This window comes from Pimephales promelas, chromosome 16 (genome assembly GCF_988280905.1).
Source record: "Pimephales promelas chromosome 16, fPimPro1.hap1.1, whole genome shotgun sequence".
In the NCBI taxonomy this organism is placed as follows: Eukaryota; Metazoa; Chordata; class Actinopteri; order Cypriniformes; family Leuciscidae; genus Pimephales; species Pimephales promelas.
In genome coordinates this window covers 371455-394684 of record NC_142784.1, presented here as the reverse complement: position 1 = coordinate 394684, position 23230 = coordinate 371455, and the positions used below count along the sequence as shown (strand labels likewise).

The 23230-nt window shown below is 45.3% G+C and overlaps 1 protein-coding gene across 2 annotated transcripts in view; it reads left to right on the top strand.

The window, feature by feature from the left end:
* Positions 1-917: 917 nt before the first annotated feature.
* The window catches only part of pcsk7 (proprotein convertase subtilisin/kexin type 7), a 33473-nt gene continuing 11160 nt past the window's right edge, over positions 918-23230 (top strand). Inside the window, exons 1-11 of one of the 2 annotated variants that reach the window (XM_039654034.2) lie at positions 918-1067; positions 1490-1906; positions 8503-8637; positions 12955-13120; positions 13220-13310; positions 14446-14500; positions 15930-16068; positions 16157-16257; positions 17056-17223; positions 22893-22997; positions 23086-23188. In XM_039654034.2, the coding sequence (XP_039509968.2) occupies positions 1511-1906; positions 8503-8637; positions 12955-13120; positions 13220-13310; positions 14446-14500; positions 15930-16068; positions 16157-16257; positions 17056-17223; positions 22893-22997; positions 23086-23188 (1459 nt within the window). In that variant the 5' untranslated portion in view covers positions 918-1067; positions 1490-1510. The remainder of the gene's footprint in view (positions 1068-1489; positions 1907-8502; positions 8638-12954; positions 13121-13219; positions 13311-14445; positions 14501-15929; positions 16069-16156; positions 16258-17055; positions 17224-22892; positions 22998-23085; positions 23189-23230) is intronic. The other variant, XM_039654035.2, reaches the window with a different exon arrangement.

Here is a 23230-nt window from a genome sequence, read left to right as displayed (position 1 = left end):
CAATTCATTTCACAGACTCAGAGTCGACTCTCACTTTTGAAAGACAATAACTTTATATACGGTGCACTTTCAGATATAAATCTTTGCAGGATGTTTTCATTCCCTTAGAGCTATATTCCACACCATATGAACAATCATTTTCAAAAATCCATGATAGGGGCTCTTTAATGTTAAAAAACCTCAGAAAGTGAAAATTTCATGTCAGGGGACCTTTAATGACTCTCCCTCATGTCGTTTCAAGCCTGTCAGACCTCCGTTCATCTTTGGGACACAGTTTAAGATATTTTAGATTTAGTTCAAGAGCTTAATGTCCCACCATTGGAAATGTGTGTACGGTTTACTGTCCTTGTCCAGGAAGGATATAAAGACATCATCAAAGTAGTCCATGTGACATCAGTGGGTTAGTTAAAACGTTTTGAAGCATCGAAAATCCATTTTGGTCCAAAAAAAAAGTGATAATAGGAAATCAAAGTAACAGATTGTTCGGCTTTATGGCAGCTCTAGAATAAAGTTAATTTACAGATAAAGTTAAGTTTAATTTATTCACTTCTGTCTCAATGATCATTAGTTATTACTAACTGATGAAGAGAAGAACTGATGAACTGATGAAGAAAATAACTGATGATGAGAAGAAGCTCATTTTTTAAAAGCGTTTTCAAAACCAATTATTCATTTATGTAATATATCATGTTCTGCTCGCTGTTGTGCTGTCACGTGATAAGTTACATTTTATTGATTTTATTCAATAAATTGACAGGCATTTATATTTATTTATTTTATAGTTACAGATGAGACATATTTCCGTTTGAATCTCAGAATAAATGACCACACCAAAAGGAAAAGCGACGCCATGTATATATAATATATTTTTAATTTTTTTAATGTCGACGGTGACAGTGTCGCACACCGGATATGACGAGCCACATGACGCATGCGGATGTTTGTGTCAGCACGAGCACGTGACGCGGGTTGAGTTATGTCGCCGCTCCAGTTGATAAAGAATGACTCTGAACATCACGGAAATAAAACACACAAGCGATAGCGAAACACATCTCCGTCACTACAAGGTAAGAAGAGCTTATCTGTCTCTGTCCTGGCAGTTTAAGGCCATTGTGTTTCCTTTCCTTTTGGAATGAATGAGTTACAGTAGAAACAAACTGATGTGTTATTATTAATAAACAGAGCGACGTGTTTTTGAGAACTTCCGGTCTCTCTCTCTCTCTCTCTCTCTCTCTCTCTCTCTCTGCCCTGTCAGAAACATAAATCACAGATTAATCATGACAGGTGTAGAGTGGAAATATGAACTACGCATTACAAGCCACTGTAACAGCAGTCCGTATAGCAGTGTGTGTGAATGGAGGAAGGATAGCCGCTTGTTATGGCGCATGATGCTAATGATTCAGTCAGGTGTTGATTTTAAAGCAGAGGTCTTCAATACTGATGTGTCTGATATGTGTGTTTGTGTGTGTGTGTCCCTGTGTCCCTGCAGCTCATCTGACGTGTGTGTGTCATGGCTCCTGGTCAGAAGTGTGTGGTCCTCCTCTCTCTGCTGCTCCTCTCGCTCGCCCCGCTGCTCATTCGCTGCTCCTCCTCCTCCTCCTGTGGGCCGGGCCTCTCGTGGGCGGTGCGGCTCAGGTCCGGCTCGGCTCCGGCGGGAGACTCCCTGCACCGGCTGGCCCAGAGCGTGGCCCAGGAGGCGGGTCTGCAGAACCGGGGGCAGATCGGGCAGCTGGAGGGACACTACCTGCTGTGCCCGGGGCCTGAGGGTGGCGTGGACCCCGGATCGACCGCGGCGGCGCTGGACCAGAACCCTCATGTGCTCTGGCACTCGCGGGAGCAGCTGCTGCGCCGCTCCAAGAGGAGCCTGACCTTCAACGACCCCAGATACCCCAGCCAGTGGCACCTGGTGAGTGCTGCACACACACACACACACACACACACGCCTGAACTGGACGGCATTGATCATGCAACCGTGACTGGCCTGGAGCGCTGCAGTCGTGAGTCGTGGTTTGGAGTCGTGATTAGGTGTTAGGTCGGTGTTAGGGGGTGGTACTCTACAATCATATGATTACAAATCTTGTGAAACGGCACACACTGCGTTCCCAGAGGAAGGTCAGCAACACACACCCACCGCATGAGAACCGAGACGCTGTCACACACACACACGCCGTGGCGGCTCTCTGCGATCGAGTGTGTGTGTGAGCGTGTTTACGGTGAACGAGCTGAGGGACTGTAGCATGTTCATATGTATCTAACTGAATCGCAGCCTCTGTGATCTCACGATAGCTCTGTGCTATATTACGATCATGAGTGCGTTAATATATCGCGTGGTCTCGCACGGGAAACGGCCACTTCAGCGGTCTACCGGTTACCGACACGGGCAAATTACAATCGAGGATTTTTTAAAATCAAGTTCTCGACTTTAAAGGGGTGGTATAATTTCACAAGATGTAAAATAAGTCTCTGATGTCCCCAGTGTGTGTGTGTAGGGTTACGGTTACGTCTGAAACGGATCTGTCTATTGCATGTTAAAATGATCAGTTTTCGAGGGTGAGCAAAAATGCACCGTTTTTGTGTCTGTTCCTTTAAATGCAAATGAGCTGCTGCTCCCGGCGCAGGGGGCGGAGCTTCAAAAGCTCATGTCCTTTTAACACACACACACACACACACACTCACACACACACTCACACTCTGAACATTTGAAAAACTTTTAGTTTTGATGGAGAGACTGGAGAAGAAGCGACACGTAGAAGCAACAGGACGTTTCTGAATGCTTAGAGTTGATGAGTTTATGCAGCTGATGTGGAGTTAACGATCTTCAAGTCTTTGATTAGCATATTCTGTCATGATCATCTATAAATCGTGTTCCGGGGGCGGGGTTATGTAAATTCTAGGGTTTGTGATATTGTAGCTATTGTATGTTGCTTTGAACGGTGAGCGTTGTAACTTTGCAGATGTTGTTTATGCTCAGGCAGCAACATTACACACCAACTGAAGATAGAAAAGTGAAATCGTAATCAACCACCATTAATCCAGGAGTGTTTCAGCCCTAATCGCGTTCGGTTCTCCAGGAGTGTTTCAGCCCTAATCGCGTTCGGTTCTCCAGGAGTGTTTCAGCCCTAATCGCGTTCGGTTCTCCAGGAGTGTTTCAGCCCTAATCGCGTTCGGTTCTCCAGGAGTGTTTCAGCCCTAATCGCGTCAGGTTCTCTAGGAGTGTTTCAGCCCTAATCGCGTTCGGTTCTCCAGGAGTGTTTCAGCCCTAATCGCGTTCGGTTCTCTAGGAGTGTTTCGGCCCTAATCGCGTTCGGTTCTCCAGGAGTGTTTCAGCCCTAATCGCGTTCGGTTCTCCAGGAGTGTTTCGGCCCTAATCGCGTCCGGTTCTCCAGGAGTGTTTCGGCCCTAATCGCGTCCGGTTCTCTAGGAGTGTTTCAGCCCTAATCGCGTCAGGTTCTCTAGGAGTGTTTCAGCCCTAATCGCGTTCGGTTCTCCAGGAGTGTTTCAGCCCTAATCGCGTTCGGTTCTCTAGGAGTGTTTCGGCCCTAATCGCGTTCGGTTCTCCAGGAGTGTTTCAGCCCTAATCGCGTCCGGTTCTCCAGGAGTGTTTCAGCCCTAATCGCGTTCGGTTCTCGAGGAGTGTTTCAGCCCTAATCGCGTTCGGTTCTCCAGGAGTGTTTCAGCCCTAATCGCGTTCGGTTCTCCAGGAGTGTTTCAGCCCTAATCGCGTCCGGTTCTCTAGGAGTGTTTCGGCCCTAATCGCGTCAGGTTCTCTAGGAGTGTTTCGGCCCTAATCGCGTCCGGTTCTCCAGGAGTGTTTCAGCCCTAATCGCGTCCGGTTCTCCAGGAGTGTTTCAGCCCTAATCGCGTCCGGTTCTCCAGGAGTGTTTCAGCCCTAATCGCGTCCGGTTCTCCAGGAGTGTTTCAGCCCTAATCGCGTCCGGTTCTCCAGGAGTGTTTCAGCCCTAATCGCGTCCGGTTCTCCAGGAGTGTTTCAGCCCTAATCGCGTCCGGTTCTCTATGAGTGTTTCGGCCCTAATCGCGTTCGGTTCTCCAGAAGTGTTTCAGCCCTAATCGCGTTCGGTTCTCCAGGAGTGTTTCAGCCCTAATCGCATTCGGTTCTCCAGAAGTGTTTCAGCCCTAATCGCGTTCGGTTCTCCAGGAGTGTTTCAGCCCTAATCGCGTCCGGTTCTCTAGGAGTGTTTCAGCCCTAATCGCGTTCGGTTCTCCAGGAGTGTTTCGGCCCTAATCGCGTTCGGTTCTCCAGGAGTGTTTCGGCCCTAATCGCGTCCGGTTCTCCAGGAGTGTTTCAGCCCTAATCGCGTCCGGTTCTCCAGGAGTGTTTCGGCCCTAATCGCGTTCGGTTCTCCAGGAGTGTTTCAGCCCTAATCGCGTTCGGTTCTCTAGGAGTGTTTCAGCCCTAATCGCGTCCGGTTCTCCAGGAGTGTTTCGGCCCTAATCGCGTCCGGTTCTCCAGGAGTGTGTCAGCCCTAATCGCGTCCGGTTCTCCAGGAGTGTTTCGGCCCTAATCGCGTTCGGTTCTCCAGGAGTGTTTCAGCCCTAATCGCGTCCGGTTCTCTAGGAGTGTTTCGGCCCTAATCGCGTCCGGTTCTCCAGGAGTGTTTCAGCCCTAATCGCGTCCGGTTCTCCAGGAGTGTTTCAGCCCTAATCGCGTTCGGTTCTCCAGGAGTGTTTCAGCCCTAATCGCGTTCGGTTCTCTAGGAGTGTTTCGGCCCTAATCGCGTTCGGTTCTCCAGGAGTGTTTCAGCCCTAATCGCGTTCGGTTCTCCAGGAGTGTTTCGGCCCTAATCGCGTCCGGTTCTCCAGGAGTGTTTCGGCCCTAATCGCGTCCGGTTCTCTAGGAGTGTTTCAGCCCTAATCGCGTCAGGTTCTCTAGGAGTGTTTCAGCCCTAATCGCGTTCGGTTCTCCAGGAGTGTTTCAGCCCTAATCGCGTTCGGTTCTCTAGGAGTGTTTCGGCCCTAATCGCGTTCGGTTCTCCAGGAGTGTTTCAGCCCTAATCGCGTCCGGTTCTCCAGGAGTGTTTCAGCCCTAATCGCGTTCGGTTCTCGAGGAGTGTTTCAGCCCTAATCGCGTTCGGTTCTCCAGGAGTGTTTCAGCCCTAATCGCGTTCGGTTCTCCAGGAGTGTTTCAGCCCTAATCGCGTCCGGTTCTCTAGGAGTGTTTCGGCCCTAATCGCGTCAGGTTCTCTAGGAGTGTTTCGGCCCTAATCGCGTCCGGTTCTCCAGGAGTGTTTCAGCCCTAATCGCGTCCGGTTCTCCAGGAGTGTTTCAGCCCTAATCGCGTCCGTTTCTCCAGGAGTGTTTCAGCCCTAATCGCGTCCGGTTCTCCAGGAGTGTTTCAGCCCTAATCGCGTCCGGTTCTCCAGGAGTGTTTCAGCCCTAATCGCGTCCGGTTCTCTATGAGTGTTTCGGCCCTAATCGCGTTCGGTTCTCCAGAAGTGTTTCAGCCCTAATCGCGTTCGGTTCTCCAGGAGTGTTTCAGCCCTAATCGCATTCGGTTCTCCAGAAGTGTTTCAGCCCTAATCGCGTTCGGTTCTCCAGGAGTGTTTCAGCCCTAATCGCGTCCGGTTCTCTAGGAGTGTTTCAGCCCTAATCGCGTCCGGTTCTCCAGGAGTGTTTCAGCCCTAATCGCGTCCGGTTCTCTAGGAGTGTTTCAGCCCTAATCGCGTCCGGTTCTCCAGGAGTGTTTCGGCCCTAATCGCGTTCGGTTCTCCAGGAGTGTTTCGGCCCTAATCGCGTCCGGTTCTCCAGGAGTGTTTCAGCCCTAATCGCGTCCGGTTCTCCAGGAGTGTTTCGGCCCTAATCGCGTTCGGTTCTCCAGGAGTGTTTCAGCCCTAATCGCGTTCGGTTCTCTAGGAGTGTTTCAGCCCTAATCGCGTCCGGTTCTCCAGGAGTGTTTCGGCCCTAATCGCGTTCGGTTCTCCAGGAGTGTTTCAGCCCTAATCGCGTTCGGTTCTCCAGGAGTGTTTCAGCCCTAATCGCGTTCGGTTCTCCAGGAGTGTTTCAGCCCTAATCGCGTTCGGTTCTCCAGGAGTGTTTCAGCCCTAATCGCGTCAGGTTCTCTAGGAGTGTTTCAGCCCTAATCGCGTTCGGTTCTCCAGGAGTGTTTCAGCCCTAATCGCGTTCGGTTCTCTAGGAGTGTTTCGGCCCTAATCGCGTTCGGTTCTCCAGGAGTGTTTCAGCCCTAATCGCGTTCGGTTCTCCAGGAGTGTTTCGGCCCTAATCGCGTCCGGTTCTCCAGGAGTGTTTCGGCCCTAATCGCGTCCGGTTCTCTAGGAGTGTTTCAGCCCTAATCGCGTCAGGTTCTCTAGGAGTGTTTCAGCCCTAATCGCGTTCGGTTCTCCAGGAGTGTTTCAGCCCTAATCGCGTTCGGTTCTCTAGGAGTGTTTCGGCCCTAATCGCGTTCGGTTCTCCAGGAGTGTTTCAGCCCTAATCGCGTCCGGTTCTCCAGGAGTGTTTCAGCCCTAATCGCGTTCGGTTCTCGAGGAGTGTTTCAGCCCTAATCGCGTTCGGTTCTCCAGGAGTGTTTCAGCCCTAATCGCGTTCGGTTCTCCAGGAGTGTTTCAGCCCTAATCGCGTCCGGTTCTCTAGGAGTGTTTCGGCCCTAATCGCGTCAGGTTCTCTAGGAGTGTTTCGGCCCTAATCGCGTCCGGTTCTCCAGGAGTGTTTCAGCCCTAATCGCGTCCGGTTCTCTATGAGTGTTTCGGCCCTAATCGCGTTCGGTTCTCCAGAAGTGTTTCAGCCCTAATCGCGTTCGGTTCTCCAGGAGTGTTTCAGCCCTAATCGCATTCGGTTCTCCAGAAGTGTTTCAGCCCTAATCGCGTTCGGTTCTCCAGGAGTGTTTCAGCCCTAATCGCGTCCGGTTCTCTAGGAGTGTTTCAGCCCTAATCGCGTCCGGTTCTCCAGGAGTGTTTCGGCCCTAATCGCGTTCGGTTCTCCAGGAGTGTTTCGGCCCTAATCGCGTCCGGTTCTCCAGGAGTGTTTCAGCCCTAATCGCGTCCGGTTCTCCAGGAGTGTTTCGGCCCTAATCGCGTTCGGTTCTCCAGGAGTGTTTCAGCCCTAATCGCGTTCGGTTCTCCAGGAGTGTTTCAGCCCTAATCGCGTCCGGTTCTCCAGTAGTGTTTCGGCCCTAATCGCGTCCGGTTCTCCAGGAGTGTTTCGGCCCTAATCGCGTCCGGTTCTCCAGGAGTGTTTCAGCCCTAATCGCGTCCGGTTCTCTAGGAGTGTTTCGGCCCTAATCGCGTCCGGTTCTCTAGGAGTGTTTCGGCCCTAATCGCGTTCGGTTCTCTAGGAGTGTTTCTGCCCTAATCGCGTTCGGTTCTCCAGGAGTGTTTCAGCCCTAATCGCGTCCGGTTCTCTAGGAGTGTTTCGGCCCTAATCGCGTTCGGTTCTCCAGGAGTGTTTCAGCCCTAATCGCGTCCGGTTCTCTAGGAGTGTTTCGGCCCTAATCGCGTCCGGTTCTCTAGGAGTGTTTCGGCCCTAATCGCGTTCGGTTCTCCAGGAGTGTTTCGGCCCTAATCGCGTTCGGTTCTCTAGGAGTGTTTCGGCCCTAATCGCGTCCGGTTCTCTAGGAGTGTTTCGGCCCTAATCGCGTTCGGTTCTCCAGGAGTGTTTCGGCCCTAATCGCGTCCGGTTCTCTAGGAGTGTTTCGGCCCTAATCGCGTTCGGTTCTCTAGGAGTGTTTCGGCCCTAATCGCGTTCGGTTCTCTAGGAGTGTTTCGGCCCTAATCGCGTTCGGTTCTCCAGAAGTGTTTCGGCCCTAATCGCGTCCGGTTCTCCAGGAGTGTTTCGGCCCTAATCGCGTCCGGTTCTCCAGGAGTGTTTCGGCCCTAATCGCGTCCGGTTCTCCAGGAGTGTTTCGGCCCTAATCGCGTCCGGTTCTCCAGGAGTGTTTCAGCCCTAATCGCGTCCGGTTCTCTAGGAGTGTTTCGGCCCTAATCGCGTCCGGTTCTCCAGGAGTGTTTCGGCCCTAATCGCGTTCCGTTCTCCAGGAGTGTTTCAGCCCTAATCGCGTCCGGTTCTCTAGGAGTGTTTCGGCCCTAATCGCGTCCGGTTCTCCAGGAGTGTTTCGGCCCTAATCGCGTTCCGTTCTCCAGGAGTGTTTCAGCCCTAATTGCGTTCGGTTCTCTAGGAGTGTTTCAGCCCTAATCGCGTTCGGTTCTCCAGGAGTGTTTCAGCCCTAATCGCGTTCGGTTCTCCAGGAGTGTTTTAGCCCTAATCGCGTTCGGTTCTCCAGGAGTGTTTCAGCCCTAATCGCGTCTGGTTCTCCAGGAGTGTTTCAGCCCTAATCGCGTTCGGTTCTCCAGGAGTGTTTCAGCCCTAATCGCGTTCGGTTCTCCAGGAGTGTTTCAGCCCTAATCGCGTTCGGTTCTCCAGGAGTGTTTCTGCCCTAATCGCGTCCGGTTCTCCAGGAGTGTTTCAGCCCTAATCGCGTTCGGTTCTCCAGGAGTGTTTCAGCCCTAATCGCGTCCGGTTCTCTGTGTGCAGCACAACGAGGTGAAGGACGGGATGGACATCAACGTGACGGGCGTCTGGGAGCGCAACATCACCGGTGCCGGCATCACGGTGGTCGTGGTGGACGACGGGGTTCAGCACACCCTGGAAGATATTCAGCCCAATTATGTAAGTCAATCGCCACCCATTTCTTTTCTTGTGAGTGTTTTCTATATTCTTGACATACACTTTTTGCGCACCAGTCACTGTGGGTTTCAAAAGTTACAGCCACTCGGCATTTTCACAATTACTACATCGATACCATGGAGAAAACGGGCATATAGAAATGTGTAATATTATCTGATAATTTCGCAGCTGGTATATTAGGCTGCTGTCCCTTTAAGAGGTGATGCGTGGACCCATTATACTGTTTTAGCCAATATGCTTGTCTTTATGTTCAGCACAACAGACCGCTACATCCAGGGGTGGAGTGGGACCAAAAAATGTACCGGGAAATTTCGTAGACCACCAGCCCTCGTCGCCGGCACGATTTTAATAGCCGATAGCATTTACAGTTTTACTGATTTAAAATGAACTTTGTTGTACTAGTATGCTGGAGTAAAGTTCATAAATGGTCGTTCTTTCCCATAGTAATTTCTAAAACTATGCTGGGAGGACTCTGTGCCTCTAGGGGGGTTCGGGGGCATGCTCCCCCGCAAGAACATTTTGGACATTTTAAGCTTAAATGCATCAATCTCGTGCTCTCTGAGATATCACAATTAAGAGCTTCAACCCATGAACTGCTCGTTGAACAAAGAAAAAGCATTAATTTGTACCAGGACAATAAAGAGGGCTCAAACATCTTTTTAGTTATGAGAGTCTCAGTCTGCATTACATCATCAATGGTGTTTTAGGATGCCAAACAATTATTGTAATAATGATTTATAATTATTCCTATGATGTAATGTAAAATTCATTTATAGCCTATAAATGTAGCCTACTATGTAAATGAAAATGAGTATTTCAAAAGTATATTTTAACCTACATTACACTATAACATAGGAAAATTAAAATACTATTTTTTTCCTAATTTCTTCACTTGCAAGAAATAAACCCTTGAGCTTTTATTTAGGAGAAAACACCAGATGATCGCGAGAGCAAAGTAATCACGCAGCACAAACGGATGCTATTCTAATGTCAGTTATTATAATGGCGCAACGCTCTATATATTCATGGTTTCAATTTTAGTTCGTTAGCAAAATATAACGCTAGAGACCTTAATGTTTCCCTAGTTAATGATCTTTACATATCTGTGTTGGGAAAAGGGAGAAGAGAGAGTTCGGCAAGGCGGATTCGAACTCGCGTTCAGCGCATAAAAAGCTGCTTTCAAGCACTTCACGCCCTACGACCTATGACCTACGCCACTGAGGCTGTTTCAAGACGGGTGTCGTTTTGCTGTAAAGACAGGCACTAGTGCAAATATACGCTCCGTTATAGAAAATGTAACAAAAAAAATGTTTTCTTCCCTTAGCTTGGGCCACGGCGAACTTCCAATAAATACATTTTATTTACATTTCGGGCCGGCCCTCGCGGCCTCGTAACACTACCGGCCCACCGGGAAAACTCCCGACTCTCCCGATTGCCACTCCGCTACTGGCTACATCGACCGCATTACTGCAGAAGCTGCACCGATCCGTCTGTCGATCTCCCGTTCCCTCACTCGTCAACAAAACCCCAAGATCCTTAAACACTTGAGGAAGGATCTCTCCACCAACCTGAAGTGGGCAAGCCATAGTCTCTTAGGCCAGCCGATAGTCCTTCTCCGTGGCCTCACCAAGGCCGGGTTTTTGCCTCCAAAACCACCCGGCCAGTGTTCATTTTGACAGAAAATTTTCATTTAGTTTTAGTCATAGTCTTTTGACTAAACTGCCATTTAGTTTTAGTCGTATTTTAGTCATCTGAACTGTTTTAGTCTAGTTTTAGTCTATTCAATTCAATAAGATTTTAGTCGACTAAATCTACAGTAGATTTAGTCGACTAAAATATAATAGGTTTAGTTAAAGGGTTAGTTCACCCAAAAATGAAAATTCTGTCAGTATTTACTCACCCTCATGTTGTTCCAACCCCGTAAGACCTTCGTTCATCTTCGGGACACAAATTAAGATATTTAAGATATTAAGATCGCTCCTGCATACAGTCCATAGGCTTCTTGAGGGACTGGCTCTTGCTGTCATAGAAAAGTCATTAAAGACATCGTTAAAATAGTCCAAGTGACTACAGTGGCTCAATCTTAAGTTTATCAAACGACGAGAACACTTTTGTGCGCAAAAAAACAACAAAAATACCGACTTTATTTCAACTATTGGTTTATTTCTCCCTCTGCGCGAGTCAGGTTACTAGTTTAATAGCGTAAGCTTCTGTTATTGTACGTCACACGCATCACACACATGACCAGCGTCGGCCAATAGTGAGCCTACATGTGACGTAGCTTTACACAATCACACTACGCTAACTGACTACAGGCCCATGGAGAAGGAAGTGAATAGTTGAAATAAAGTCGTTATTTTTGTTGTTTTTTTTGCGCACAAAAGTGTTCTCGTCGTTTGATAAAGTTAAGATTGAGCCCCTGTAGTCACTTGGACTATTTTAGTCTTTAATGAGTTTTCGAGGACAGCAAGAGCCAGTCCCTCAAGAAGCCTATGGACTGTATGCAGGAGCGATCTTAATATCTTAAATATCTTAATTTGTGTTGTGAAGATGAACGAAGGTCTTACGGGGTTGAACAACATGAGGGTGAGTAAATACTGACAGAATCTTCATTTTTGGGTGAACTAACCCTTTAAATTGTAATGAATTCATTTAGAATTTCTCTAAACTGTCCAAACCCATATACTCCCGGAGATCTATTAAACGTCTATTAATATGAATGATTTTTAAGTTTGAACATGCAATACAGGAACAGATTTACCTACTGTGACTTAAAAAATATCTTACAATTAAATAAAACCACTTTTCCTAAAGTAAATTAGTCTTCTTTTCAATGAATGATATATGCATTCTTTATAACTGCTTGCATACATCATTCTTTATTCTTTCATACAGACATAGTTATTTGTATAAATTAAATACAATTAATCCTCATTTAAGCTATTAACATTAAGTGAATGCTTTCTCTTTCTTTTGTTATATTTGAATATTAACGACACAGACCACATTAGGTTTATTACCCACTGTCACTTTAAGACATCGGCTCATGTCCAATGACATGCGTATCCAACTGCACTGATCCGATACACTCTCAGCTGTTTAAGGGTTTGTGAACCGCTCTTAGGCCGTGTGTCCACCGAAGCGTTTTTATCCAGCTAGCCGCTCTGCTGAAGACGCCGTGCTTTGGGGCGCTTGAGGCCGTTTTGGCAGCGCAGCGTCTTTTCCGTTGAGACGTTTCGTTGCTATGATACAGAATATCCGCAGCAGTTTGAATGTTGTGACAGTTGGTCGGTGTGGTTTAGTCCCGCCCCTCCTCCACTGTGATTGGCCGGCTGGGTAAAAAGTGACAGTGATGAGCGCTGCGTTTTATCCAAAGTTGAACATTTTTCAACTCTCGGCGACCAGTAAAAACGCCGGGTGCTCGGCGCTTCACCGTGATAAAACCGCTCAGCGCCTCATGGCGTTTAAAAAATGCGGCGCTCCCATTGAAAACAATTGAAAACATACGCCAGGCGTGTGGAAAAACGCTTTGGTCCTGTTTGCCTTGGGAGACCCTTCCAGGGGCATATAGCCTCGGAAAACATCGCTCCTAGGGTCATTCGGGTACTCAAACCCCTCCACCACGTTAAGGTAGCAGGTCAAGGAGAGGAGGTGCCAGTTCAACTATTAATAAATAACACTCTGGGGTAAATATCACAAATGTGAAGATTTAAGTATGTAAAATCTGAAAATATTGCTTCAGAATAAATATATTTACACCACCAAACCCCCCAGCCCCTGTCCCTGATAGGACCCAAGGTTGTGTCTCATCGGCTTCTGGCTCACGAAGCAGTTCATGAAGGGATAGTTCACCCAAAAATGATAAAATGTCATTAATTACTCTCCCTCATGTCCTTCCAAACCTGTAGATCTTCCTTTATCTATATAAAGACAAATGAAGATGTGATGGAGTATGAAAGATTTCTGTTCCTCCATTGACCGCTACACAACTACGACTAAAGTCCCTGAACGCTAGTAAAGACATCATTAAAGTCACATCACACTTCTCCACTTTCTTGTTAAAATGAAAGCGTTTCCATCTGAAAAGTCTGTGGAAGCTGCAGCCCATGCTTTAGTACGACTAGGCTGGATGATAATGTCACTCCCCTTCTGAAAGATCTACACCGGTTGCCAGTTAAATATAGAATTGAGTTTACAGTCCTATTACTTGTCTAAAAACCTCTACGTAATCAAATGCTGAGCTTGGCAGAACTTGAGATGTGTTGACCCTGAACATGAGAATGGTTTTGTGTGTTTTAGAGTCCCGAGGGAAGTTACGACCTGAACTCGGACGACCCTGACCCCATGCCTCATCCCGACGGACACAGTGACAACCATCACGGCACGCGCTGTGCCGGAGAGATCGCCGCCGTGTCCAACAACAGCTACTGCGCTGTGGGAGTGGCCTACGGGGGGCGAGTGGCAGGTGTGGAGAGAGATCGCTTTATTCCCTGTTACACAGAGATCTCTTTATTCCTCATTACACGTGTGTGTGTGTGTGTGTGTGTGTGTGTGTGTGTCTCAGGCATCCGGGTTCTGGACGGACCCCTCACTGACAGCATGGAGGCGGTGGCGTTTAACAAGCACTACCAGGTCAATCACATCTACAGCTGCAGGTGTGTGTGTGTGTGCCAGATCAGTACACCATGACTTGCTGTTACATTTTATAATGTTTATTTTAGTAGATAGCAGATAAACAATAAACAAGATAAAGCTTTAAAACGAGCTTCAATTTGTTAGTGAAGTACATTAGTTAACGTAAACTAACAGTGAGCAATATTTGTACATGATTTATTCATCTTAAAGGGATAGTTCACTTTGAAATTAATGTTTGATATGTTTTATCTGACCTCAAGGGCATCCGAGATGTTTCTTTGTTTCCACAGTATTTTCAATTTTGATATTTTCAGGTCAAACCGTTGTTGTCTGTCAGTCATATAATGCAGGTCTATGGTCACCACCTCAAAGAGCAGCACAGAGAAGTCCAAATTAAACATGATTTAATGACTCGTAAATGTAAGTACACACTGATGGCCTAAGACACGAAACGAGCGGTTTGTGTGAGAAAACCAACAGTATTTATATCGTTTTACCTCGTGTAATCACAGCCACGTCCAACTGATCTGAGGTCGCGGGTGATTCGGTCTGCGCATGCGCCGGAAGTCATCTCTCGCGCGTGTACGTCACTCTTTGTTTACACAGAGATTTCGGAAGTTTATCTATCACTGTGAAGATCTAAACATATTTATATATACAGGAAATCACAATGGAAGACGATATAGATGTATCTAAATATGTTTAGTGAAAGGTAAAACTTCTGAAATTTCTGTGTAAACAATGCGTGACGTAGACGCGCGAGATCACTTCCGGCGTAACGTCTGATTCAGATCAGTTCGACGGCTGTTAAGAAGAGGTAAAAACGATATAATACTGTTGGTTTTCTCACACAAACCGCTTGTTTCGTGTCTTAGGCCATCAATGTGTACTTACATGTAGGAGTCATTAAATCATGTTTAATCTGGACTTCTCTGTGCTGCTCTTTGAGGTGGTGACCATAGACCTGCATTATATGACTGACAGACAAGAACAGTTTGACCTAAAAATATCAAAATTGAAAATACTGTGGAAACAAAGACACCTACATCTTGGATGCCCTTGAGGAAAGATAAAACATATCATAGTTATTTCATAATCCATGACCGTATGCAGTTTGCTTGCGAGTGGTCACCTGACGTGTGTTGTGTCCTGTAGCTGGGGGCCGGATGATGACGGCCGGACGGTTGATGGACCGCATCCCTTAGGCAAGGTCAGTCTGAGTGCGCATCGCATCAGTGTTTATGAAGCCTTCACCATATGAGCGCAGGGTTCCCGCGGACCCTTAAAGTCTCAAATTACATTTTTAATATTTAAGTCTTATTTTTACTTATGAAAGGTCTTAAATTTTAGATTTAGATCACTTTGACTTAGACATGTCTAAATGCTAAAAACTAATCTAATTAGCGTACGGATGATTTTTTTTATGATTCAATCTTTGTGGTTCTTACGAGAGTACGTATTGCGTAATGGAAAAAATACTGAAGAATACTGAAGCCAACAAATTATCCTTTCATTTATTTAAAACACATTGCTGCACAGAGTTGACCTAGGCGAGGCGACTCGCGAGCCCATTGGCTGCTCTGCGACAAATCTGCAACCTATCGGTGGACCGGTCGTGACGTAAGCACCAATGAGGGCGCGGGCACCCTCTCACGTCTTGTCCTGCCAGTATAGGTGCGGCTCATCCCTATATAGTCCAGATAGGTGTTCTTGGACTTTTTTTGTTCCTAATTTAGTTTTTGTCTTATTTATATCACATTATGTTCTTATATTAGAATATCCAAGAGGGCCGTTTTCTCATGCACAATAGCAAATGTGATATTTATTTTATACAACAGTTAAATTAACAATGTTAATATTGTGATTAGCCTACTTTTTAGATACAATATTGTCAATATTGTTTATTTTATTTTGCCGAAGAGAATTTTGAAATGAAACCTTAGCAGAGTGCAACAGACGGCTGAAATCCGCGCTTGCTTTTCCCGAATGAATCGGCCGTTTGAACTAATCGGCTGAACGAACGACTCCCTAAACTCACTGAAGACGGTGACTTGCCGCCACCTACTGGCGGTTTTAGTTTCACTTTAATAGTACCCTTTAGTTACAACGTTAAAATTAGAAATCATTTCATATTTAAATATTGATTTATATCGTAGCTTTATTGATGCAATTGTAAATGTAGTGTAAAAATATTATTGCAAGTTCTGATGCCGTTTCTGTGTGGATGTTAACCGATTAGTGTTAGGGTTATGTTAATCCTAACCGATTAACCGGGTTAAATAAAGGACAAAAAAATTATAAACTTGTGTATTTTTATTTATTTGTTTATTTTTTTAAATTATAAATAAAAAAATAAATAATTAAAAAAAATGAACATCTTCATGAGTCTGCGGTCAACAACTGACCTAAGCCAGCCATGGCACCAGCACAAAAACACAATCAGTAAAATATCATCCAAGTATTATCAACAAAACTTTGAAAATATCGCGATATATTTTTGTCAGTATTACACACCCCTAATGCACGGTATTAATGTTGATTTCCTCAGGTCTTAAAAGGCCTTAAATCTGACTTTAAAAGCTGTGCAGCAACAGCAGATCAAGTCATCTTCACTCAGTAGTCCCTGCTCTCTCCTACAGGCGGCGCTGCAGCACGGCGTCATCGCGGGCCGGAAAGGGTTCGGCAGCATCTTCGTTGTAGCCAGTGGCAACGGAGGACAGTATGGAGACAACTGCAACTACGATGGCTATGCTAACTCCATCTACACCGTGACCATTGGTACAGTTCTCTCTGCGCAGTCTCGAGTGTGTGTGTGTGTGTGTGTCTGCTTCACGTGTGTATCAGTGTCAGTGATGTGTGCTTGCAGGAGCGGTGGATGAGAATGGCAGGAAGCCGTTTTACGCAGAGGAGTGCGCCTCTATGCTAGCGGTGACCTTCAGCAGTGGCAGCAGACAACTGCGCAGCATCGTAAGCATTAGCCTAACCCTAACCTGTGTTGGAGAGAGTCTCTCGTCCCTCAGTCTCTCCCGATGACCTCTAACCTGTTCAAGCTGGCTTAAGCTAACAGTCTAACATTATCATGGATGGTCAAAGTTAGTGGATGTTTTCACTGGAGTTTAGATATTTACATGTTTAAATAAAATAAAGATATACAGTAGTCAAACACACATGATCTCATTCCTAAACGACGGTGATTCGGCTCTGTCCATCAAGCCTTTGACGAGTGCGATCGCGGCGTACGTTCAGATCCAGAGAGAGCCGTTTCAACACACAGGTTCATTATTTTTGTCTTACAATCTATCATTCACATTACTGAGTAAATCACCTTCTGAAAGTAGCTTGAAAAGATGGTAGACCAGTAGGTGGCGACAGAAGTGTTAAAGAATGTATTTCTCATTGAATCATTCAAGAGATCATTCGTCCAGTATATGAAACAAGTGGAGTCTTTATGAGTGAGTCATTAAATCATTCATTTCAACCAAATATTTCTCTTTTTTTTTTTTAATGGTCGCACCAATTAACATGTCAGAACCTCTAGTGAATTACATCATTCAGAATCATGGGTGAATCATGATCTCTATTTTAAACAATAATCAATTTACCCAGAGTCGTGATGCTCATGGATGAATCCCATCTATAACATGCATTTAGAAAACAGCATTGCATTTTAATTAACACACACTTCAATAAACACACTATTCAAATGTAAAATGTCAATATACAGAAGTATCAGTCATTCTCCTGACGTGTGTGTCCTGTGCCCAGGTGACGTCGGACTGGTCTCTGCAGAGTGGCACGGGCTGCACTGACGGGCACACGGGCACGTCTGCGGCGGCTCCTCTGGCCGCGGGGATGGTGGCGCTCATGCTGCAGGTGCGGCCCTGTCTGAGCTGGCGGGACGTTCAGCACATCATCACCTTCACCGCCACACAGGTAACTCATCACTCCATCAGTGTCAGTATGAGCCAGAAAGCAGAACCTCACCACACACGGCTCTTACTAAACGTTTCTGAATGGTAATTTGCTATATTTAATTTGTACTTTATACACGTTTGTTTTACACAATAGCATCAAACTAACTGGCTACTATATAACACACAAACAGCGTTGGCATTGGTTTACGTTCTTGATCAAATCGAAAAATAACGTCATAAAGTATATACACATGAAAAATACATTTATAAAATGAGTACATATACAAATTCAGGTCCAAAATGTTTGTACGCGTTTGTCGTAATAACTAAGTGGCTATAAAGCCAGCGCTGGCATTTGATAAAACTAAAATATTACGTCTGGAAATATTCATGAAAATACATTTAAAATGATGAAGTCTTAGCCTACTTACAGGTTGTGTTCAACAACTGCTGCCTCTGGTTTTAAAGTCGGATCTGCTTCATGTTTTAGTAACAGTTTCTTGTTGAATCCGGTGTTGGAGATTCTGGAAGCTGTCTTCCGTAAATGCGCAGCACAGAGAGCTAGATTACCATCCTCATTTTCAGGAACATAATCAAACATACATTGACCTGACAGCTGGTGAACAACACACTCGACGTGCCTCAGAAATATGCGCATGCCCTTTTCTGCATATTCTGAGGGAGGGGTTAATGCAAATGTGTGTGTTAGTGACGTCAATAACCCAGCTGTAGTCCCAATCCAGTCGTTTTTGTAGGCAATATACTTCCTGATTTTTAAAAGACGATATCTCAGCTTACACTGAACTTTCAGCGCTGCAACTGTGCAGATACTGTTCATGCACCAACAGCAACATTACACACTATTTAAAATCAAAAAAGTGAAATCGCAGTCAACCCCCTCCCTTTAACATGGACCAAACTAAACATTAGCCTTAAACTTGACTAACTTAATCTGTTATTTTTTTTGCTTGTTTGTATACACAGTGCTGTATACACCACATCTGTTATACACCGTGTGGAGAGTTGATCCTTTAGATCTGGTTCGGACTGACAGTGTAAATTTAGCCGAATGTCATATACAACAACGCAGTCTTAAAACCTCACGAATTTGTGGCAGCCCACCACATCACAAACATCTTGAAGCGAAACTCCTGACACTATTAAGACACCACTAAGGCCTAAGAGGGAGCTGCATCTAGTAGAGGTGCCAAACAGTGGTGTAGTCTACTTTTTTGTAGTGAGTATACTGTGATATACCAGCATCCCCCCGCCGCTGCCACCACCACCCATTTGCGAAAAATTTTCAAAACTTGTGTGATATTCCTTTAGAATTCTGTTTTAATAGATTTGATTATTATTTTAAAAATTACATTTTACTATGCAATTTCTTTCATAATTCCATCGAGTTACTTTATTTATCTCTATAAACTGTTGTAAATTTGAGCTTCGGTGTGTTTTAATAAACTATTATTAGTATTATTAGGCCTTCTTGAAATAGGCCTATACTCTACTGTGCAATAGTAATATATTTCTTTTATATTTTCTTCAAGTGATACAAAACGTTGATTTTGACAGGTTGCATGAAGCAGGGGCATCATAGGATTTTGATCATTACTTAGGATTTGTTCTAAAAAAAGGTAACACTTTAGTTTAGGATCTAATGCTATTAACCAGTTTCATTACATGCAAAGGCAGGGTTTTATAATCACTGTTGTCCCAAATGTGAGTTAGGTTAGTCATGGGGATTCAGGGTTTCCCTGAGAAAATTTTTATTTCTCTGATCTATGTGCATTTTAGGATGTTTTGAAGGCCAAAAAAAAAAAAATTAGATAACAGCTTTAAAACCATGTCAGTGGGCACTGGGCAGCTGATTATTTCTCTCTCCTCATCAGCATCACCCTCTTTTTCTCTTTGTTTTTATCTTGCCCTGTCTCTTCCCCTCCTAAAGATGAGCTTTGACTGATATAGGCTTTTCATTTTTATCAGTCAGTGAAGACAGTAAACATGGGGTCAACTGATAGGTGGATTTTCCCTATGAATAATTTTTCTCTGACACGTTTATTCACTGAAAGCTACTAAAGCTAGGTAATTAAGTTTATTAAATGCATTCAAAACATATAGGCTACACATTCATTATTGATCTTACAGGGCCATAGACAGGGCTTTATAATCAAAGAGGTCCTAAATTTGAGGTTGGGGCTTCAAATTTTTTTTAATTTCTCTGATGTGCATTTCAAGACGTTTGAAGACCAAAAAAAGAATAAGAAATAGCTTTAAAACCATGTCAGTGGGCAGTAGATTCTCTTCCCCGCTGAGCTTTTTTAATGTACTAAAGGCTACAATTTTTATTATATTCTCAATATGTACACATTCGTTATTACTCTTGTGGCTAAAATGATGAAAACGGCTTTATACCTGCGTATCACGTAGACTACACTACTGGTGCCAAAGGGGTAGGCAGTCCGGTCGATTCATAAGCAAGGTGGATAGCAGCCTCGACTGTCCATTTGCTTATTCTCTGCTTAGATGCAGGGGACCCTTTATTAGGAGGTCTATTAACTGGACACAGGAGATTATACCTTTCCTGGTCAGCATCCCAGAATGGAGGAGGACAAAAGGCATGCAGAATGATGGATTTGGCCACATTAGTGCCTTTACCATGCCGGGCGCAAAGTCCAAGCACAAAGGGGAAACCATCAAAGCTTGTAAACCTCCTATTCTTTTAAGAGAAGTAATAACCAGAAGGCACAGTGTCTTGAGAGTCAGAAACTTGACCGTAACCTCATCAATCGGCTCAAAGTGAGCCAGGGATAGGCCAAAGCCCATGCCGGTACCCTAGTGCGTACTGCAGTGCCACGGAGGAAACATGTTATTAAGGGGTCTCTCCCTAAAGACATAGCACCCAAAGGAGTGTGGTAACCAGCTATGGCCACCACATAGACCTTTAATGTAATGAACCGCTCTTTCAGGAACTCCAGCACTGTACCAACAGCACTTAACTGGGTCCAGCTGAAGACCAGGGGCCTCATTTATAAACGTTGTGTACGCACAAAAGAAGGCGTACGCCGCTCTCTACGCAATAGTTGATATTTATAAAAAACAAACTTGACGGTAAAATGTGCGGTCCTTCACGCAAGCTCTGACCCAGGCGTACGCACAAAAACGGCTGAAATGAGAAATGGCGACACCGTCGACAGTTGGAAAAAACACGTGAAAGTGTGTGAAACTGTAGACGGTTGTGTAAAATAAATGGCAATACTGCCTCTCATAAATAAAACAAAGACTCCACAAAGCAAGTCTTAACAGCTTACAATTAACAGCCTACACGAACACCGTTTAATCGATCTGTAACAGAAATGCAAATTAACACATATTTCCAAAAAGAAAGTGAAATGTTTTCTGCTATAATATTGGTATGCAATTCATCCTCATAAATAAGATGGTAAACAGAACGAAATAATGTACAAAACTGATATTCTCGCCAATATGTTTGTCTAACGGAGCAGATATAGCAATTAGATAGTCAGTGCCTAGATAATAGGGAGATATATAGATAGATCGATAAATATTATTTGTCCTCTGGGGAAAGTTGTTTTCATAGTAAAAATGTCTTCATAATCTACGGAATAATGGTATTCCTTTAGTTTGTTTTATTTTTGATAAAATAACGTATGACGTGTCTCAACCATTCAGAAAGCTGCAAGAAATTACATTTGCGCTGAACTATTTCCCATTCCCAAGTAGATTATAACCGACATCCGTAGCTTGTCAGATGCAGAATTAAATGGATGTAAATAAAATGCCCCATCACAATGCGTATAATGACGCACAATGGCTGATCTCGCGCTGTTAGAAGATGTGGCGATTAAATGGAAGGATTCGGAGTGAACGCATCATCTTCACAACAAAAGGTGTGGAAAAATATATTATTTATTGAAGAATTCCCTCATTGTGCAGTTTATTTCAGTTAGGACAGTCTTGATTTCGCCCAACTCCTTGGCCACCTCTCTGATTTAATTAATGACTAGACGGACGTTGATGTCCAACCATTTCTTGTTTATTTCGGCCACAGTCCGAGGTTGTGAGGACACAGTATTTACGGCGTCTGCAACCTTTTGCCACTCAAGTGCCTTTTTGGCATTAGTAATGCCCACACTGTGCCCTCCAAACAACATTTTTCTCCTCTTTTCCACCTCGCCAACAATAACTTCTAATTCACATTGAGTGAAGTTACGTTTTTTGTTAATTCCTCTCTGTGTTTAACATGATTTCGCAATTCATAAATATTAACTTTTGGGCGTTTCACGGACTATTTATGGGCAACTATGGGCGTGACATGAAGCCGCAAAAGCTGCGCTACATTTAGAACTGATTGTGATTTATGAAGGGAAAAATGCGTAGGATGTGCGTGCGCAAGGTTTTATAAATCCGAATATTTCTGTGCGTACGCACATCCTATGTTTCATCCGTACGCCACTTCTGACGCAAATCCTACGCAAAGTTTTATAAATGAGGCCCCAGAGCATCCAGAGGTGAAAACTCTTCACTTCAAGGCATTCGGTTTCCTCGTGGAGGGAGCTCTGGAGTGTAGAATGGTCTCCACAACCTTGGTTGAGAGACCAGTATGTATGAGTTGGGCCAAGCCCTCAGCTTCCGTTGCTCTGGACGGGGGTGAAATTTTGCCTGGGACAACAGGTCCCCCCGATCGGCCACCTCGGTGCAATCAAGGTGAGCCAAACTTTGTCGTGGTGAACTCTCCCCATGGGAGCAGAGCGATCGGGGGAAGAGCACACAAACGTAACCTTAGAGCCTTAGCCACGTCTGTACCATGAAACAGGCCCTCTGGTGCCTGGCTGAACATCCTCCATATTCCCCAGGCCTCAGCCCCTGTCCCGACGGTGTCTGCTCCTATATTCTGGGCCCCAGGGATATGAGCCGCTCTGAGTGACGGGATTTTCCCCTGGGACCACAGGAGGATTTGCAGAGTGGACGTGAGTGAAAATCCCTCTGTGATTTATAAAGGGGACCACCAATGCATTGTCTGTGTGGACGAGCACATGGTGGCCTCCGAGGTCTGCGAGGAAGTTCTTTAAGGCAAGAAAAACAGCCATCATTCCTGACATTTGATTTGCCAAGAAAGATGGACTCCCCTCCACAGTCCTTGAGTGGAACGACCCTCTTGGATTGCTCCCCATCCCGTGAGGGAAGCATCCGTCGTTAGCATCTTGCGACGACAATGGGACCTTGGGATAGGAACAAGGGTTTCTTCCACATAACCAAGCCATGAAAGCATCGCCACATGACCTTGATCATGCAAAAATTGCCCCTCTGGGAAACCCCTGGTCCTGAGCCACCACTGCAAGGGTCTCACGTACAGTAGGCGGAAAGGTATCACGTCGGACGCTACCACGCCTTGAAAAGTGGTCCTCTGAACTGACCCCGTTCTTCTTTGGAACGGTAAAATACCAGCTGTAGATACTGGTTTCTCTAACATCTTCTATGGAGAGTATGGGTAGCGATGCTCTGCTCTTGTACGGTACGAGGAACTGGCTTTAGTGGTTTGGGGCCGCTCCCGCTCAGGTGGGTTTATCAGTAATAAAATTAGAAAAATGTTGCTGTTGTATTATTATTATTATTATGATTTAAAGTATTAATCTGAATGTGAATGTTTTAATGCCGTGTGTTCAGCATGACGCACAGGCGGACTGGAGAAGGAATGGAGCCGGTTTCCATCACAGCCACATGTACGGCTTCGGCTTGCTCAACGCCTGGAGGCTGGTCAACGCTGCCAAGGTCGTGTGTGTGTGTGTGTGTGTGTGTGTGCTTTCATACAAACACAGCTGACATAAACAAGCTGAGAGTCTGTCTGTATGTCTGGCAGGTTTGGGAGTCCGTCCCCTTCTTGGTGTCCTACCAGAGCCCAGTGTTAAAGGCCAATGAGATCATCCCAGCTCATCCAAACACGCTCACTCAGACTTGGAATGGTAAGAGATTTATATGGAGGAACAGAACGCAGTATGAATTGT